This window comes from Hippocampus zosterae, chromosome 21 (genome assembly GCF_025434085.1).
Source record: "Hippocampus zosterae strain Florida chromosome 21, ASM2543408v3, whole genome shotgun sequence".
Taxonomy (NCBI): domain Eukaryota; kingdom Metazoa; phylum Chordata; class Actinopteri; order Syngnathiformes; family Syngnathidae; genus Hippocampus; species Hippocampus zosterae.
In genome coordinates, this window is record NC_067471.1 from 5515766 (window position 1) to 5536667 (window position 20902).

At 48.0% G+C, this 20902-nt stretch overlaps 1 protein-coding gene across 2 annotated transcripts in view; it reads left to right on the plus strand.

The window, feature by feature from the left end:
* The window catches only part of grm8a (glutamate receptor, metabotropic 8a), a 95554-nt gene that overhangs the window by 2822 nt on the left and 71830 nt on the right, over positions 1 to 20902 (plus strand). For both annotated transcript variants that reach the window (XM_052056115.1, XM_052056116.1), the window contains exon 2: positions 2645 to 3396. In XM_052056115.1, the coding sequence (XP_051912075.1) occupies positions 2860 to 3396 (537 nt within the window). In that variant the 5' untranslated portion in view covers positions 2645 to 2859. The remainder of the gene's footprint in view (positions 1 to 2644; positions 3397 to 20902) is intronic.

The following is a 20902-nucleotide window of genomic DNA, read 5'->3' on the forward strand; positions in this document are numbered from 1 at the left end:
TTGGCTAAGGGATTCCCCAAGCAACTATGTTGACTCGAGGTGAGGAGTTTCGTTAAGTACGGCCACAGCCTTGTGTATTCAGGATGCCACGTTTTGTGGCATCTCGAGATCAAGGAAACATCGTTTTGACACCCAAATTTTTTTTTCTCGGCTCTGAGATGAATGCCGCATTTCTAATCAAGCTACAGAAAGCGGCTAATTAGCTTAGCATTAGCAGCATTAGAAGGGGCGATCCAACTGGCATTTATTATTTCGCTGTCTGTGGGCAGTAACGGCAAAACAGCCATTTCTTTTACTCGTAAAACTTTTTTTTTTTATTCCTCTTGGCTGTTGTTTTTGCAGCTACAAAGCTAATTAGGTTGCTAATCAGCGTCTTCTCGGCGGCCCATAAAAGCCCCCGAGCGTGTCGCGATTGAGGTGAAAGGGGACAATCGTAAAGGGCGGCCTGAATAGGAGGAAATGATGTCATAACAAAGCGAGTGGCCTTTGGTGGCATTTAATTCCGGGATTAGCGAAAAAGCTTCTCTGAAGATGTCGCCATTAGCCAACGCGTAAAAGACAATCCCCTTCAAAAAGCCGCCGTTTTGAACCGCGATCGAGCAGGGCAACGATGCTTTCAAACAAATATTAATCGCCAGCTGTGTTTTGAGGCCAGTGAAGGCAATGAGCGAAACACTTAAAACGGGAATGGCGGCCCACCTTTAGACCATAAATAAATAAAGTTAGCAATTGTGGATTGGGGCTGTGTAAAAAAAAAACCAAACAAACAAAATAAAAATACTCCCTCGGGCTCATGAAAGCATATTAGCACTCGTGTCATGTCGCAGCCAGCCGCCTTGTCACAAGCAATTTTTCGGCGCCAGCCACAACCTCGCCACGGCGGCGCCATGCCAGATATGACTTCCTCGCTGGGACGGAGGTGCGAGCTCCCTTTTTTTTTTTTTCTTCGTGAGCGCCGGCTGCCAATGGGAACCAGCGTTAAATCGATTTTTTTTTTTTCCATTTTCTTGGATTGAACAGGTGCAACACCATCTGTCGTAATCCTCAACCGAACAAGCGCGCGTCTGGAGCTAATCTGACTTTTTGGCGGTTTCTTAATTACAAAATGGAAGACCCAGATTTGGAAACGGGTGATTTCTCGCCGGCGGATTTGTGTGTGCCGACGGGCCTTTGTCAGCTCTTGACACACATACAGGTGTGTTGGTCCGCAACAAACAAAAGCGGAGCGGGAAAAGAGTTTTTGTGCAAATCGTCACGTTTGATCGCATAAATCCGCTCGCATCTGATCAATGACTTGAAATTTATCGTCATCACTTATCAATCATTGCTCAAGGAACTTCACTTTGGTTTAAGTCGAGCTTTGCCACCTTCTTAGGATATTTATCGGCAAGCGGGAGGTGTCAATTACTCATGGAACATTGCAAGTTGCATCAGGGATCCGTCCCGATCCCACTGCATTTTAGCGGCATTTTGCCACGAGAGGAGAAATTTCTCGGCGAGAATGAGAATTTATCGGCAAACGGGAGGTGTCAATTACTCATGGAACATTGCAAGTTGCATCAGGGATCCGTCCCGATCCCACTGCATTTTCGCGGCATTTTGCTACGAGAGGAGAAATTTCTCGCCGAGAATGAGAATTTATCGGCAAACGGGAGGTGTCAAATACTCATGGAACATTGCAAGTTGCATCAGGGATCCGTCCCGATCCCACTGCATTTTAGCTGCATTTTGCCACGAGAGGAGAAATTTCTCGGCGAGAATGAGAATTTATCGGCAAACGGGAGGTGTCAAATACTCATGGAACATTGCAAGTTGCATCAGGGATCCGTCCCGATGCCACTGCATTTTCGCGGCATTTTGCCACGAGAGGAGAAATTTCTCGGCGAGAATGAGAATTTATCGGCAAACGGGAGGTGTCAAATACTCATGGAACATTGCAAGTTGCATCAGGGATCCGTCCCGATCCCACTGCATTTTCGCGGCATTTTGCTACGAGAGGAGAAATTTCTCGCCGAGAATGAGAATTTATCGGCAAACGGGAGGTGTCAAATACTCATGGAACATTGCAAGTTGCATCAGGGATCCGTCCCGATCCCACTGCATTTTCGCGGCAATTTGCCACAAGAGGAGAAATTTCTCGGCGAGAATGAGAATTTATCGGCAAACGGGAGGTGTCAATTACTCATGGAACATTGCAAGTGGCATCAGGGATCCGTCCCGATGCCACTGCATTTTCGCGGCATTTTGCCACGAGAGGAGAAATTTCTCGGCGAGAATGAGAATTTATCGGCAAACGGGAGGTGTCAAATACTCATGGAACATTGCAAGTTGCATCAGGGATCCGTCCCGATCCCACTGCATTTTAGCTGCATTTTGCCACGAGAGGAGAAATTTCTCGGCGAGAATGAGAATTTATCGGCAAACGGGAGGTGTCAAATACTCATGGAACATTGCAAGTTGCATCAGGGATCCGTCCCGATCCCACTGTATTTTCGCGGCATTTTGCCACGAGAGGAGAAATTTCTCGGCGAGAATGTGAAACTGTGGCTCACAACCACAAAGTTGGTAGTCGGTCAAACCTCAGGAGGTCCGAGTAGGAATTTCTCCCAGCATTGAGACTCTGTTCTTCTGTGTCTCCCACCAGACTCGACTGAACATGTGACCAGTGGATGGACTCCCGAAATAGATGATTTGAAACCGCCAACCATCACCCCCCACCCCTCCCCAATCTAGATTGGAAGATGACTCGCTCATGGGGCTCAGCTAGCTTCACCCCTCGGCTCCCCCCGCCCTCCCTCGTCAACCAGTAGAAAGCCCGCTTACTATCGGAATTACCTTTTTGAATTCCCCCTCCCAAAAATGGAGCCTCGATCGAACCCTCAGCCTCGGTTCAAACCGGTCGTCTTTGTCTTGCTGGCCATGTCATCCGCTTGCCTCCTTCCCGTCGCCCGGCCGCAGCGACTCCCCGTCGACCCCCAGGCCGCGCCGGAGTACGCCCACTCCGTCCGACTGGACGGCGACATCATCTTGGGCGGCTTGTTCCCGGTACACTCGCGGGGTGACCGCGGCACGCCTTGCGGGGACCTCAAGAAAGAGAAGGGCATCCACCGCCTGGAGGCCATGATGTTCGCCATCGACCTGATCAACAAGGACCCCGAGTTGCTGCCCAACATCACGCTGGGGGCGCGGATCTTGGATACTTGCTCCAGGGACACGTACGCTCTGGAGCAGTCGCTGACCTTCGTGCAAGCCCTGATCGAGAGGGACGGCTCGGATGTGCGCTGCGCTAACGGCGACCCGCCCATCTTCACCAAGCCGGATAAAATCGTGGGCGTCATCGGCGCGGCGGCCAGCTCCGTCTCCATCATGGTGGCCAACATCCTGCGCCTCTTTAAGGTAAGAGCGGTCTCTGCTCGTTTTGAGTTTTTAAATCCGTGACGACATGACGGACAGTTTGAACTTTGAATGTCGGGTTGATTGAAGGCTGTCAGTCAGTGGTCCTTCTGATTAATAATTGAGCGAGAAGTAAGAATTTTGTGATGAGTGGACAGTTTAAATCGGATTCCTCATTTTGTCTCGTATCCTCTCTTGGCTTTTTCCTTTTTCAAAGGAGCTCTCGAATGGTGTTTATTTTTTTGTGGCTAATTTTTGCTCGTTTATACGCTTGCTTGTTTTTTGTACTGAATGTGTTGGACGAGGGCGGCCCGGTAGTCCAGTGGTTAGCACGTCGGCTTCACAGTGCAGAGGTACCGGGTTCGATTCCAGCTCCGGCCTCCCTATGTGGAGTTTGCATGTTCTCCCCAGGCTTGCGTGGGTTTTCTCCGGGTGCTCCGGTTTCCTCCCACATTCCAAAAACATGCGTGGCAGGCTGATTGAACACTCTAAATTGTCCCTAGGTGTGAGTGTGAGTGCGAATGGTTGTTCGTTTCTGTGTGCCCTGCGATTGGCTGGCAACCGATTCAGGGTGTCCCCCGCCTACTGCCCGAAGACAGCTGGGATAGGCTCCAGCACCCCCCGCGACCCTAGTGAGGATCAAGCGGTACGGAAGATGAATGAATGAATGAATGAATGTGTTGGACGATACTCAGGACTAGAACATATTCAGGACTAGACCTTCTCTGCCACTGGAAGTTCTTTTTGGCCAGGAACTGTCAGATGCTCGGGTTATTCTGCCACATTGTAGATGTGCGCCCGCCACACGCACCCAAAAAAAAACCAGAATGGCGACCAAATATTCACTCAATTACAGTCGAAATGTGTCAACAGCCTCTCGTAACAGTTTGTGAGAATGTGGGCATCACTTTGTGGGCGTTGTTGAGTGGATCTAATTGAGCAGCGGTTTTTGTTTGTCGGGTGCTTGCCGAGAGAGCTTTTTTTGCAAGGACGACCCCCCCCGACATCGTGTCAATTGTGGAGGTCAAGCGCGAGGCTGTCTGGTAACTGGGATGCGCGTTGAGATGAACGGTCGCCATCGATGAATAAGCTCGTCCCGACCCCGCCTGAATTTTCTTTGCTAGCGCTGCGCCCCCCCGTGCGTTCTTCCAACCGTTATCGCCCTTGCGGAACAACTATCTTGCGCTTTCGGCCGCCGAGATTTGCATATTAAACGCCGAGCGCGTTTTAAGCCGGGGTTGAATCTGTCACAATAAGCCAGCGGAAGACGACTCCGCGCCGCTCGGCGCGCATTTGCCTAATACGATTTACGGCCTTGTTTGCGAGCATATGTACGTGTGTGCATGTTGCATTGTTAGACCCGCCCCCGCGCCCCCCCACTCCCCCGCCACAGTGTGTGTCCGACAGCGTGTGCGTGGGAGGCCTCGAGTCTTTCAGTGATTGTATCAAAATGCAAGGCCGTTGGCGCTTGGTATTTATCGACTCGCAAGATCGCTCTCTGTAAGGCGTTGGCCTCTGAATGAGTGGCGGTCTGAAAATACGTATGTAGGACATGAGAAACGCACGTTTATTTTCAAAGGGGCTAATCTGACGGCGCCACTCGCAGCTCGACGCCCACTCGACCCCCAAAGGGGTCCAAAAATCCCGGCGTGCGGCTTCGTGTGAAAGTCGTCGAGCAATGTGATTTCAAATTGTTGTCCAAATCCATCCATCCATCCATCCATCCATCTTCTACCGCTTATCCGGGGCCAGGTCGCGGGGGCAACAGCTTTAGCAGGGAAGCCCAGACTTCCCTCTCCCTAGCTACTTCTTCCAGCTCTCCCCGGGGGATCCCGAGGCGTTCCCAGGCCAGCTGGGTGACATAGTCTCTCCAGCGTGTCCTGGGTCTTCCTCGGGGTCTCCTCCCGGTGGGACATGCCCGGAACACCTCACCGGGGAGGCGTTCAGGAGTCATCCGAATCAGATGCCCAAGCCACCTCATCTGTCCAAATCCTTCAGAGAAAAACATACTTGCAATATCTCGATGGCGGTTGCGCGAAACGCGAAAGCGCATTGCCGGAGAGCGCCACCAAGTTTCCTTTTGGAGGCGACGAGAGACGCTCGTTTGATCGCATCTGTGGTTTGCTCTCGGTATCTGCGTTGGATACCGAGAGTCGAGTGCTCTTATGAGCGATTTATTCTTCGAGACGCGACAACGTCGTCGAGGTTTCGGTCTTTGGACGCAAACTCGGATTAACTTGCGACTATCTGTGTCCGCCGAGCCCGCTTATCGCGAATGTTTTTGTCGTCTTTCCGCTTCTCTGAAGATTATCCTTATCAGCGGGAAGCATGCAGTGTCAAGTCATCGGTGATGACACCGGGTATATTAAGATGGAATTCAACAATAATCCTCACAGGGGCAGAGGCGGCGAGGGGGGGGGGGGGCGGGGGTTAGCAAAGCTACCGACGGCAGCGTTTTGACTTTTTGGAAATGATTCACAAAGCTTTGAAACATGTCAACTGGGCAGATTTTTATGTCACAATCTAAACATTAGAAAAGAAGCTAAGGATTAGGAAGCATATATATGTGTGAGTGTGAAGAAAATTAAAATTTAAATCGCTCCAGTCGATGGTTTGATATTAAAGCGGCTTCCCGTTAATTCGTTTAAAGCGGTACTTTGCGATAAGACTGGCATAGATTTTTTAAGACACATATTCTTTATCCTCTGTGGTGATAGACGAACATTACTGTGGCTTACGGATCAATTGTGACCATCTGATCATTTTAAAGAATATCCTTACAGAGGATGTTCAGAGTGGGGGAAGTCTTTCCCACGGCCTTCCCCGCTCGCACCCCCCCACCCCGCCGCGTCGGCTCGCGTCTCATCCCGGCGCGTGACAAACATACGACGGCAATCTTTCCGATCGCCTCCGTAAGTCGGCCGTCTGCTCCCCTTCGCCGTCTGTCGGGGGGGGGAATTGAGCGCCGCCCGCGCTCCGAGGAATTCATCTGCGCCCGTTCGTATCCCTGCCGCGTGACTGCCGGATGCGCTTTATGCTTCCTGGAAAGCGTTTTGAAAAGGAGGCACGTGGAGTGATGTTCTTCCGGGAAATTTTGAGATTGCGCTGAAAACAAAATTGATTTCTCTCAGTGTAATTTCCTCTTTGTCGTCTGTTGTTTTTCACAAAACCTTCCAAATGGACACAGCTTAGCTTCTCAGTTACAATTTGAATTGCGGCGTGGTTTAAATCAAGAAGAGTTTTCGTAATTTATTTTTGAACTGAAAAAACAAAATTGAGGCCAAGCAAAGTTTTTTCCTTAGCATTCAATAGGGGAAAGCAGAGCTATTTTTTTCCAGTAGAAAGCCTAAAATTATTTTTTAAAATGTAAGGAACAGCCGCCTCGAACATCTTAACTTGTAGTCAATCAGAGACACTCGAAATGGTGGCTGGCGTGTGCCGACTCCCGACTTGGTTAATTTAGAACGCCACAGTCTCCCTAATCATAGCGGGGTGTGCACACTTTTGCAACCACATCCACCCTAACCCTCAGATCTTTTTTAGAGTTCAATTGTGCAGGTCACCAAGTGGACAAAAAAATAAATAAAATGGAAAAAAAAACGAGTTAATCTGACCTCCTCCGTTGCGTAACGATCAATTTCTTCGTCACGGCACCCGTATATAAATCGGTCGCCGATGGTGCGCCACACCTAATCATCCTTCAGCAATAACGCGTCACCGCTTTTTTTTTTTTCCGGGCCTTGGCGTGATTCATTGAATCAAGGCAAGTGGTTAACGTCTAAATTGGTTCGACTTGGCGTTTTCGCGCGAATACCGACGAAGCGTTCGTCGCACTAGATAAGAATGTTCATACTGGGTGAAACTCGATCCACAAAAAAAAAAAAAAAACGCAACACGGAACTCATCAGATCTGTTAGCAGTACATTTCGCACTTGCGCGCGCGCGCGCACACACACACGTGCCCGCACGTGCACAATCACTAAATGAAAGTTTAATCAAGTTCTCTGATGAGAAACAGGAGATCATTACGTTTACGCGGAGCCAAACTGCTGACTGCGCGAGCGTTAATGTGTACAATTACCTGAGCGTGCCCCCCCCACGGCTTTAATTGAATTGTTGTGTTTACGACATAGGGCAGGAAGTGCTTTTTTATTCCTTCCGAGGACAACTTTTGACTCTGTGGCCTTTTTTGTAAAAAAAAAAGAAAAGTTGTCTTACGCGCGAGGTGCGTCACACCTAGCAAAACCATTCGGGTCGCCGGTCTGTCCGCTTAGCTAGCGAAGGCGTGCAACATGTGGCGCGAGACTGACGCTTGTTATAGAAAGGTTTGCAATAAGACAACGGAGCGGCTGTTGAATGCGCCATTCGCAGCCGAGAGGAGTGTCACGATGATTCTGCTTGTGGGGCGAGAACAACATGCTAACGTGTTCAACCGCTAATGTGAATATGGCCGTAGCTGATTTGTTTTTGTTTTTTTTGCCTTATCTTGAGATGTGAGTTCACTGTCAAACTCCACGGGGGAAAAAAAAAAGACTGCACAAGCTAATTTTGCTTTGCTAAAGCCTGCTAGCTTCATGCTAACACGGCGCTACAACCGCTAATGTGAATATGGCCGTAGCTGATTTGTTTTTGTTTTTTTTGCCTTATCTTGAGATGTGAGTTCACTGTCAAACTCCACGGGGGAAAAAAAAAAAGACTGCACAAGCTAATTTTGCTTTGCTAAAGCCTGCTAGCTTCATGCTAACACGGCGCTACAACCGCTAATGTGAATATGGCCGTAGCTGATTTGTTTTTGTTTTTTTTGCCTTATCTTGAGATGTGAGTTCACTGTCAAACTCCACGGGGGAAAAAAAAAAGACTGCACAAGCTAATTTTGCTTTGCTAAAGCCTGCTAGCTTCATGCTAACACGGCGCTACAGACGGCTAATTAATCTAGCATCAAGCATTACCGAGCACAGGTGACGGCGCGAGCGCGTCGGTGAGAAGTTCAACACGGCGCCGCGGGGCCGCGCGGGTGAGGACGCCACTCGGGGGACACCCCCACCGCCCCCGCCACCCCAAGTCGAAACTGTCGCTCGGTTGTCGGGTCGTGTTTGATACCTTTTTAAAAGCGCAGATCTAAAATGGATCAAAGGCAGACGGCTCATGGATTATTTCTGACTGGGATGAAGGCGGGAAGTGAGAGAAAGAAAGAGATAGAGTTTCGGGGGGGGGGGGAAAAAGGATTTAAATGCATTTTTAATATTCGGGATGGGAAAGAGTGCTCGCCATAAGTGTGCCTTCTCTTTCAAGCAACGTGGGTGATGACAAGGGAAGTTGAAACGGGAACACCCCGAATAGTTCAAAGAATCTGTTCTTCTTCCTTAAAAGAAAAATTAGGCCAGATAAGAGAGACTGGAGCTTTGGGATGGCATCTCATGAGAGAAAGGGATCTTTCCAAAATAGGACCAACAAAATAAATATCACATCCTAGCTTGCAATTAGCCTTAGCCAATTAGTTTTTCTTCACTTCATAAAAGCCTCCATCCGTAATGCTGTAACTGTAAATCTGTCATGCTTGTGGGGGGGGGGGTCGTTGAAAGTTTGTTACTCTGTTATTTTATGGGAATGGGCGGCGAAGGCCACAAACAAGAAAATTTAGAAATTCAAGCAATGATGGAATGTACGCTAATAGCAGCGCATGGCGCGCACACTACTAAATACTACTACTAAATACCGTGCAAATAGTTTGTCAAATGAGAAATTGGTGAGCCATGATGAATACGTTCGGTCGTCAAATGCACGTTTTCATCGTTGCTGTCGGTATTTTATCCAAGACGAGATGTTCAGATGCTCTTTTGTTTTAGAAAATGGAACTTGAGTTGATGATTGTGTACGTGGTGTTTTAAGTGCTTTGCCGCCATCGTGTGGCATCTATAGGTAAGTACGACCCCCTTTCGGAACTTCATAATAATAATACATTTGATTTATAAGCGCGTTTCAAGACACCCAAGGACACTTTACTTCAGTCTCACTTTCCCTCCCCACGGATGGCGAGACGAAGGCGGCGTAATAAGACAGAAGGGAGCGCGCGGCGTGGCGGAGATGGATAAGAGGGAGGGCGGGAGGAGCGAGCAGAGCGGTCCGCTAAGAGCACGGCCCTCCACTCTGGGGACGAGGACGGCTTCTAAGAGGTGTTGTTACATCTCGCCGCGGTGTTGGATTAGATCAGACAGTCGTAGTGGGAGGAGGGGGGGGACGAGGTTAAGTGTCTCCGATCGGCCGCTCTTGGCATCCCTCCGTCTATCCAGCTGCTCTGGCGCCACGCGCGCCCAGAGCGGCGGCGTACGAGGCAGCATGAGCGCCCCCCCCCCCCAATAACGCCCCAAAAAAAGAACCTCGGCAGAAGGTCTTGAAAATCGATAAAAGCGTTGACAGGAATCGTGTTTTAAAATAGGACTCGGAGAACATAACTGGATATGGCGCTTCCCGCCCGCGCGTTATTTCCGCGCGTCGGGGTTTGTTTGAGCGGCGGCTATCGACAACATCGATTGATCGATCGTCTGGCGCTAAAAATGGGAAGATTTATTTACGAGGCGACGGCGGTGGCCTGAGCGAGGTGTTTGTGTGCGAGATGAGCTGTACGGGAAGTGGAGGGCCTTGCATGTATTTCAGTGACGGTTTTATTTTGAAAGGACACATTGCGTTTGTCTCATCCGAAATCTCCATGTGACCCTGCAAAGGGGACCTTGAAATAAGAATAATCCGATTTTAAATGGCTTGCCGATGAACATATACCGGTTTCCTCCACTTTCCCATTGGGACCCCCCCCCCCCCCCGCCGCACCCCTCCCCCCGTGTTCCCGCCTCCATGCTACCGCATCCCCATGTATATTTAATAGCTACGCCGGAATCCCAGCCTTGAATAATGCAGCGGCCATGAGTGAGACAAAAGAGAAGCGATGGCACGACGAGCGCGAGGGGAGGGCAAGGGCGTGATGAAGGGATGAGAGAAGAGGAAAGGCAGAAAGAGAATCGGAGATGTGGCGATATGCCGGCTCGCCGTCGGTGTAATCACAGAGACGGGGGGGGGGGGGGGGGGGGTGAAACCTCACACCTCAGCTCCTGGCGTCCTCCTTTCCTTCCCCTTCATCACCTTTCCCGTCCACTTGTTCGATTTTCATCGCGACCGACGCCGCCCTTCTTTCCCCAAACGCTCACCTTTTGAAAAGAAATGCTAGCGGGAAGGCCGGGGGGGGGGCAAATTCCGAAGCATATTTCATGACTTGAGTGTTTTTGGTCAATATAAAGTGCATGCGAGTCTCCCGACGGGGTGGACATTTTGGCTAACGTTAGCATTTAGCGAGTATGATAGCCCTTCGCGAAGTAATGTCTTAGCCAGCTAGCCGCTATCAATTAGCCGGCCGCATTCTGTGTCCGAAATATATTTCGAATGAGATGCGCCCGGGACAGAGTGGACATGTTAGGGCTCGATTCCATAAGCACCGATAGTCCCGAAACGTCGGTGTCAATATTTCTAACAAAGCTTTCCAGCCGACTAGCTAGCCAAGTACTGCTTTGCTCCTCAAATGAATGCGTAGTTGAACTCTACTGACTGGTATTCTCGTTTTATTTTTGTACTAACTCTCCATCGAAACAATCTCGCACTGCAATGTCAGCAAAGTTGACTTTTGGCGCGTTTCGTGGCGCCCGCCAGTCGCGCTGACTCGCGCTCATTGCCTCACTTCCTGCTAGCGCCCCTCCATTTTTTAATTTTTATTTATTTTTTTAAAGTTTGGCTCAAAGCTGATGATTGATTTTGAGCGCTGAAAGAAAAACCTCAAGGCATCTGTGTTTTGGTATTTGGTCTTTATCTATTTCCATACCGCAACGTCCGCGTAAAACGTTCTAACCGTCGCCTAAAAGAAAAACAACTCGCTGTCATCTGCGATGAGAAGAGTTCTCTAAATCGCCGCGACGCGTGAGGCGCTCCCGTCGAGCCAAATTTGAGCATTTGCATAATTGCACTGCAACCGTTTATTCTTTTTGAAGCAACATAAGATATCGAGTTTATATCGCTGCTTAACGCCACTTGGCAGGTTGTCGGCGCCCGCGTGCAATGACACCTGTTGGCCAAATGAAGGCCGACAGGAAGAAGCCTTTTGGGTGCGTTCCATCCCCCTGCCCACCCCCTCAAAAAAAAAAAAAGATCAATAACAAGTCGTACGTAAACCTCGCGCGGTGCGTTTTCGCTCGCCGTCTCGGCGGGGATTTAACGGCTAAGACGAGACAAGTCCTTCCCTCCTCTCACTGAGCGCCGTCCAAGTGGAGCTTGGACACCTGCCAGACGTTTGCGCCCACTGAAACCACTTCGGTTGACGCGCGCGATTGTGTTTGGGTTGCATTTCTCGGTGAGTTACATTTGACAAAAAAAATATCTCTATAATAATGATAATAACAAAAAAATACAAAATACATTTCTCCAGGTATCCCCTTCAGTAGTTGAGCGTCAATTTTATGCAAATTTTGGCTCGATCGATTGGGTCATCTCCTGAGTTTTATTTATTTATTATTATTATTTTATTATTTTTTTAGGTAGCCAATCATTGATCGGCTCCAAAATATTGATCATCTAAAGCAAATTGATAGGTGGAAAAAAAAGTGTTTGTTTTTTTAGCCTTGTAGCGGCGATAACAATCGACGGGGCGTCAATTGATTCATTTGTAATCTATGATGACGTTAGCACAGACGCTAGTGCTAACACATGATCAAAAGAAAAGGGTAACAATAATCCCCCCCCCCCCCCAATAAAAGTCAGTTTAGCTTTTTTCTCATCAAGGTTAGAAATAAACATCCCTATTTTCAGATTGGATGTCATCATTTGGATGATTGGTGCCATTTTTTTTTCTTCCCACCGTGACGAATGAAATCATCTCGTGTCTTAGTTCGGAACTGCTGGCATCCGGCTTGCATCTTAATTTTTTTTTCTTTTTTTTTTTTGTACCCCTGGCAAGCGGAAGAGAGCTGTCGCCATCAGCCAAGCGTTTCATGTTCGCTTCGCATCTCGGCCAACTCTTGTGTGATGGTTTCCAAACTTATTTTAAAAAAAGATATATATTTTTTTTAATTCTTAGCGGCTTAGCGCAAACGTGTCAAAAAACAAGCTTTGACATGCATTCAGCTGAAGATGCGCCGCAAATAAACGCAGCTTTTGGGTCTTTCAAGGTGCCGCTTAATGTCATCTTCCCGCTCCTTTACTGTAGCGCCGATAAGAAGGCGAAGGAACGACAAGAAATAACAAACCTCGCCGCGTTCCAAAAGGGCAGCTTTTAGCGTAACCCGACGTTAGCATCGAAATAGCTCCCGCTACTCATCAACTATGAGTCCAATTTATTCAAAGGCTCGGTAATTGTGTCGAAAGGTTGCCTTTTGTATACGTCTCCAGTCCCAAAAGCCCATTAAGTGTACACGCCGAAGAGAAGGGTCGTTTTTTTTTTAATAGCTTTCAACCGTACGCGCTGAGCTAACAGTATCACGGCGCTATCGGGAAGTCGGCGGTGAATAATTTCCGCCATTAGGGCGAGCTGCGGAAGCCGGCGAAAAAAAAAAAAACTCTGTGTCAGCAGAGATAGTCTTTGTGTAGGTAAAGTACACACAGCGGAGAAAGTTTATAAGGCTAGCTAAGTTACATTCCAAGACGGTTGCCAGCTAGGCCCTACTCAAGACCAGGATGAGAACTCTTTTGGTTCACACCCCCCCGGCCCCCCAAAATAAATAAATAAACATGCACGCAGCGTTCTTGGATTTCAGGTTTTGTTTTCAAGTTTTAGTCCCCAAAATGACAGATCAAAGTAGAATTCTAAACGCTATAGCTTTGAAAAAGCCGCTAGCTTCATGCCGACGCGCAGCGCAGAAGTGCCATGAGTGGGCTAACGAAAGCGGCCATCGCCGTCATCACTTGGCGTTTTCCGCTGTCGCGGCACTTTTAGACGTTAAAAATGAATGCTCGCACGCGTGTATTCTTTATCCTCTGTGCTCGCACGCGTGTATTCTTTATCCTCTGTGTCACACGGCTGTTGCTGCCTCGGACTGGAGGAGAACAGTACAAACTGCTTCATTCATTACTTTTTTTTTGTGGTGTTATAAATTAAAATATTTATTTTTCAGATGAATAGACACACGTTTCTTGCTTTGTTTTTTTTTTTGGTTGTTTTTTTTTGTGGCGCTGGAATGAATGGCTTCACTTCTGTTCTTCTCCATTTTAAAATGTGAGACGCTTTTCGTTACGATCGCGGCGATGAAAGGAATGCACCTTGTTCGTCAACGCCACCGCCGCACTTTTTTTTTTGCCCCCCCCCCCCCCCCTGTGGCCTCCCATACTTCAAAAGATTGCTGTCCCATTAACCTCGCGCTCACAAATGCGACGCATATTGGCTGTCGTTTGTCATTTACCGAATATCTATCACCTTCCCCTTATATTTCCCCGCGAGGTGTTATGTGGGTTATTTTGGAGCCATGCCACTGTAATATTAATGTGTGTGTGTCCGTGTGTGTGCGCGCACCCGCCTGGGGCCCGGTCAAGAGTCCTGGAGGGATCCTGATTAATTTATCCCTCAATTGGCGATAAACAGGCCGCCTTGAGGTATGAAACACACCCAAGAGAGCTTCTCTGAGTTTTTTTTTTTTTTTTTAAGACATGGATGCAAAACAAATGCGCGTCGTTGGCATGCGGCGCACGCATTGCGGGTGCGCGCACCCTCCCGGGAGAGAGCCGCAGATGCAGCGCGCGGCAAGAAGGGGGAAGAGCAGAATGTGTCGAGTTGAACCCTTGTCACATTTGTGCTGCCGAAGCACCTTTTTGACACTTTGGTGCGCGTGTGTGTGTGTCGATTTGGGCGCGTGGGCGGTGCATCAGGTGCGCACCCAGTTGGGAAAATCAATCTACTTCCTACACTTGCAGTCTAAGATTTGCTGTCATTCACATTTTTTTTTTTTTTGGTCCAAAACAATTGCGCTTTGAGATATGAACGTAATCTGTTCCTTATTTATCACATTTAAAGCCTCTCACCAAAAAAAAAACAAACAAACCACAAAAAAAACAACATTTAATGAGGGAAAATAGCGAACATACAGCAATGGTGGAGTGACTAAATAGTTTCAGGCCTTTATTTTTATTTTTCCCTTTGTGCCGCTCCTTCGAGTGTAATAGCCATTCCGCGCGAATGTTAGCATCGAGGAAGCGACTTTGTTCCAGAGTGTTGATTAAAACTCGAGGTAGAATTGAGCTTTTTGGTGAGATGTTTATGAATGCGGGTGCGCGATTTCATTGTCTTGAGGTGCAAAAATCGCTCAACAAGCTAACTAAAGCTAGCTAACTGGAGCTAGCATCACAATGACCTGCTCTTCAAGTTTTTTCCTATTACGTCTTCTGATTCCTGCCTGCCAGTAATTATGGCTGTCTAATTGGGATGACGGGGGCCCTGAGAGAAATTGTGTGTGTGTCGGGGGGGGGGGGGGGGTGAGACAGAGAATATGAATATGGACGAGGAGCTTCGCAGCAGCAGTTCGCGTGAATACAAAGCTAAAACCGCATAGCTAGCCGCCGCGGGAAAGGTTACCCTCTGAATCAAGCCACGTCTTGTTGGTACACTCACAAGTGATTTCTAACCCCAGGGGAGAAGGGGGGGGGGCAATTGAACGGTTTCTGCACCCGCCACCCGCGTTATTTTGAGCGAGCGGGAAGATAGATGCGAGGGGAAGACGGAGATTCGGCACGTCCTGTTGAAAAATTCATCAGTACAGGTAGCCTGCGGGAGAGCGAGGACTTTTTGGGGGGGGAGTGAAGGGGGGGGTGAAAAAAATGTGTCTGGTCACGTGCTCCACCCACTCGAGTGTATTCATCCAGACTGGAAACTGGTGCGAGACTTCCCACATCGCGCAGTCGAGGAGGCCGGAGGGTGTTCAATAGATTTTGATGTGCTCGTTTACAGCACGGCGCGACGCGGCCCTTTGAGAAGGTCCCGCTTGGCCGCCGGCTTTTTTAATTCTCTTCTGTAGTCGTGGCTGACGAGCAACTCTGACACACAAACTCCAACTTTCATTTTTTTTTTTTTGTCACACGTAGAGAAACTGGCTGTCGATACCTTTTCTTACTTTCACGTTAGCTTGCGGCTAAAAAAAAGTCCCATTAGCGCTCGGGTGTTTACATTACGTCTTTATTGTCGCCCCATATGATGAAGTGAAGTTTTTAAAGGGGAGGGGGCCGAGATTGAGTTGTAAATTTCAGTCCTGTCTTTGTTGGAACGCACCCAAAGTCTGATAAGCTTTTACGAGGCACCGCCTGGAGATGTGCTTGCACTGTTTTGCGGCTATTAAGAAGGCGCTAGCCCACCCCGATTAGCTGCTTTCCTGCGTATTTTTTTGATCACCCTTGCCGTTTATAACCTGTCGGCTTTCTGCCCCGATATAACTCGCCCCCTTCCGTCTTCCTGTTTTCGCTCTCATTATGTCCTCATCCGTAATTTTCCCTGTTGGCAGCGCGTCGCCCCGCCCTCTTTTCGCTAACAGTTTTTTTTTTTTTTATGGAGAGGCTGAAGCAGATGAGCCTTAAAATCGAGCGGCAAGCGTGCAAAGATTATGCGCTTAACAACCGGGCGACGGTTACGTGTTCGCACGTCGTCTTGTTCAAAGCGGCGACTGCCGACGTGCGTCTCGGGGGTGTTGATTGGCTTTCCGAGTTGGCGCGATGACGTAATGGAAACGGCGGCTCTTGATGAAGTTTTCTTCGACTTTAAAGCGACTCGCGTTTGTGTTCCTTGACTTTAGTGCAGGTGGGTGGGTTCAGCGAGGGGGGGGGGGGGTCTTTTCATCACCAACAAACATAAATGAAGCGAACGAGCCGCGATTACACGCCGCAGCGCCCAGAAACCGAACGCACCAGCCCGCTAATTACGGCTTACTTTATCAGCGCCGGACGAGTCAAACGGCGTCGTTCGTTTGTTCATTACATGGTTATAATTATCACTTGCTGAACAATCGAGGGAGTGGGAAAAAAAAAATTAATTTTTCTTCCAAATGCTGAGCCCTCAATCATGAAAAGGGCTGAAGGGATTTTCTGTATGAACAGAAAAAAAAAGTAATGCTGTTTTTGATCAATATAATAATTGGAGTCCCCTCGCTCTGTGTAATATTTTACTCTCCGCTCACAGTACGTGTCCCCCCCCCCCCCACCCCCCCACGCCAACACAAAATGACTCGGTCACGCTTGAGCCTTCCCCCGACTCCGTCCGCGGGTTGTTCTGCATGAATGTATCAGCACCTGAAAGGCGACCTTTTGAAATGTCATGCCGCAAGACATATTGGATTTCTGTATCTCCTATTTTATTTTTTTTTTCCCGCGCACGGCGGTTTCGAGGCTTTTACGCGTTTTTAATGTCGGTCTGCGACACGCTCCGATTGGGATATGGCTTCCATCCAGCCAATCGGAGACGCTCTTGTCGTAACCACGACTTAGCCCGCTTCCGATAAGGAGTCGGCTGGAATCAACAGGGGTGCGACGGGTGCGCTTCGTAGTCATTAAACTCATTCAGTACCAGCCCATTCTTGACCGAGTCTGAAAAGACGTTTAAAAACGTGAATGAGTTAAAAGTTCATTCATTCATCTTCCGAACCGCTTGATCCTCACTAGGGTCACGGGGGGTGCTGGAGCCTATCCCATCTGTCTCCGGGCAGTAGGCGGGGGACACCCTGAATCGGTTGCCAGCCAATCGCAGGGCACACACAGACGAACAACCATCCACGCTCACACTCACACCTAGGGACAATTTAGAGTGTTCAATCAGCCTGCCACGCACGTTTTCGGAATGTGGGAGGAAACCGGAGCACCCGGAGAAAACCCACGCAGGCCCGGGGAGAACATGCAAACTCCACACAGGGAGGCCGGAGCTGGAATCGAACCCGGTACCTCTGCACTGTGAAGCCGACGTGCTAACCACTGGACTACCGGGCCGCCCTGAGTTAAAAGTTATTTTATTTTATTTTATTTTTTGACCGATATCTCACCCGATACATCTAGGTCAGCACGTGCGTGTGTGTGTGTGTGTGTGTGTGTGTGTGTAAGGCTCTTATTTTCTCAACAATAGACTTCTGTTGAATTGAGCCGCGGCCACTCGCTCATCCTCGCTCGCACTTTTCGTCAACGCATCCTCTTTTCTTCTCCGCCGTCGCTTTCATCTTTGCCCCCCCACCCAATAACACTCGAGCCCACTCCATCGCTTTCATTGTTATCCCCAAAGACTCCCAGTGTGTGTTACGTGGCCCCCCCCCAAAAAAATAATAAAAAATTCTAATTAGCCCGGCTGCCGCGTGCATATTCTTTTTTTGAGAGAGATGCGATTTTTCCGCAGTCGAGGAGGCAAAATGAACGGTTTAAGTTGGCTTGTCTGGTTGCATTTCATTCCTCGGAGGAGATCAATGTCCTTGTGCGTGTGTGTGTGTGTGTGTGTGTGTGTGTGTGTCTGTGATGGATTGTGACAATGTTCTGAAAAGAGGGATGTGTTAGCTGTCAGCTGCTGATGTCTACCTGGATGTTAATTGGCATTTCTGGCAGAAGTTTCCTTCCCTGCGTTGGACTTGCTGTCCATCATCCACCTCTTCACATATTCTTAACATGTTGAAAAGAACAAGAAAATTGCCGAGGGCCCAATTTTCACTCTCCAAGACATTAAAAGCTGGTTTGCAGACGCACATGTTGCCCACAATAAATATCTGCTGATTTGTGCAACTGTCACTTTTATCAACTTCTTTGTGCGCGTATGGTATTCTGTTGGCTCGTTTGCACCACCAGGTGGGCAGTAGTGGTAGTGCTCTAGAGCGATTTAGATCCTATTTGGCAGCCAGGACTTTTTTTGTTGACCTTGGTGTTGTCACCAATGTCATATGGTGTTCCACCTGGTTCAATTTTGGGGCCCTGGCTGTTTTTTTTTTTTCTTCTGACCCCGTACCATCTTAAAGCATCGTACTTCCTTTCATTTATGGTTTTAACTTTGTGTTTATGGTGGCCTTGGTTGTCACCAATGTCATATGGTGTTCCACCTGGTTCAATTTTGGGGCCCTGGCTGTTTTTTTTTCTTCCATCTTAAAGCATGGTACTTCCTTTCATTTATGGTTTCAACTTTGTGTTTATGCATCTATTTTTTACTTTGTGTCTATGCGGTCTATTTGTATAGTTGTTTTGAGTAGTATGTAAAACAAAAAGTAGTCTTGGTTGCAAGTATTTATAGTAGTACACGGTTCAAATGGGCAGATGTGTGTTGGACCTGCATCAGGGTCTGATGTCGCCTCCAGAGCACCGATCAAGTAGCACCCCGACAGACACAAAACTGCATGCCCCTCCAAAACCCGTTCACGCGGGACCGGCTAATTGAAGAGCACTTATTGATTGGCAGGTTATTTGAGATTGCAAGTCCTTGGAAATCTATATAGCCAGTGGCCCCCAGGTGTGTGTGTGTGTGTGTGTGTGTGTCTGTGTGTGTGTGGGTACGACAGGCAGACTGATTTCACTGATTGTACACACTGACAGAGAGCTCAAGGCTCGTGTGTCTCCATTACTGCCCCTTCGTTCCAGCAGCATCATGGAACTGAAAATGACTTTTGAGCTTTTTGACCGTCAGGTGAAAGTGTGTTTAAAGAGATGCTGATTTCCTACGCAGTATGTATTTAAAATATATATATATATTTTTTTTTAAATACGTATATATGTGTTAAGCCTCTCTGCTAGATTTTTTGTCTGCAAAATGCGAGGAAGGAAACGCGTGACGCTCCAGCCGAAAATCAATTGTCTCCAAATTGGCATTTGACGACATTCCCTTAATCAACTCTTGTCAGGAAACGTAATGATCCATCACTTCATAAAAGAAAGCTTTTTTTTTTTCCTTTTGCCACAATGAAATCAATATTTCGAAAAGCTTTATGTTCCGACACGGTTCTAAGCAATTAAACATCAAGCGCTTTGTTAAACGGCTGAAAAATGGAACGCGAGACTCCTCCCCACGTTCAAAGGCGGAAACTCACCGCCACAATAACATGCAAATGAGCCGACCCTCCTGAACATCATACCCGAGAGGCGTTAGCATGCCGTTAGCTTTGCATTAATTATGCTTGCTAAGGATTCCTGTGGCGGGCCGTTTCCGGAGCAAATGATCCGGAATGAATCCATTGCGAATAAAAAAATAATAATACGTTGTAGCGATGACCGCGACGCCCACATCGCTCAACAGGCCTTACTTCAGGGGTGTCCAAACTTTTTGCCAAGGGGGCCAGATTTTATGTGGTAAAATGTCGGGGGGCCGACCGTGGCTGACATTCTTTACATTGAACAACAATATTGTTCAACAAATTTTAGTAAGCCAGTCTGTTTCACATTTCCATTTTTATTTTAATTTCAACAATCTTAAGAATTTATTTTGGTTCATTTGAAACAGGAATTTGAAATATGACATATCAGTCAATATAAACACGGAGTGATGTCTTGTTAACTCGTGAGTGATGCCCTCTAGTGTCTAAATGCTATTACCTGTACTCATTTAGTGAATGCTATTACTCATTTAGCCACTAGAGGGAAGCAGTACTCTATGAAACATCACTCACCAGTCTACGAGACCTCAGTCAATGCAACACGTGTTCCATTACGCCCAACCTGCGGGCCAGACGGCACTGATTTTATGACGGGGGCCGAGGGCCGGATGAAATTCGACCGCGGGCCGAATCTGGCCCGCGGGCCGGACTTTGGACATGCCTGCCTTACTTGCTTTAAGTCACACGTGTTAGCCTAACGCGTAGACGGCGACCACGTGTGGGCATAAATTATCCCCGCATCTCATACGTGAAATCGTGAAAAATCAACAATCTGCTAATCGTTCGAACAATCGATTAAAAAAAAAAAATTTGATCGCAACAGCCCGACTTACCACTGCGTCTATTGTAATCCAACGAACCGCACAAAGTAAAATCACTCCGTTCCCACATGTCGGACCCTAATCCCTAATTCATGATCAAATTATTCGAGGCTCAAAGACCTGCTCGCCGCTAACAGCTCCAGTGGCCAATAATGAAAAGATGGATTAGGTGCAATATAGTCCTCCGGTGTGACATTACGGAATTGCATTAACGCGGCGGAAAAGTAGCCAAGCGCCCTCCTCGGGGGGGGCGAATAAAGTTAACTTATCCCGGCGATACGTAGCGACCAACTGACATTAGCCTAAAATACCGGGATTACGTTTATTGGCATCTTTGATGGGGGGGTTCCCGACGTACTTTTTCCCGTACATTATTTTGTCTCTTGCTTGAAGCCCGCTGACAGTGTGTGCGTGTGTGTGTGTTTTATACAGGTGTGTATGTGTGTATGTATATTTATATTATAAATATAGTTTTTCCAAGATGCGCTACAACAGCCGCTGGAGGGAACTTCCTTCTTCCTGTGATGCAGATTCACAGCAGGGCATGAGCACACGCAGTCACTGATCTTAGCTACC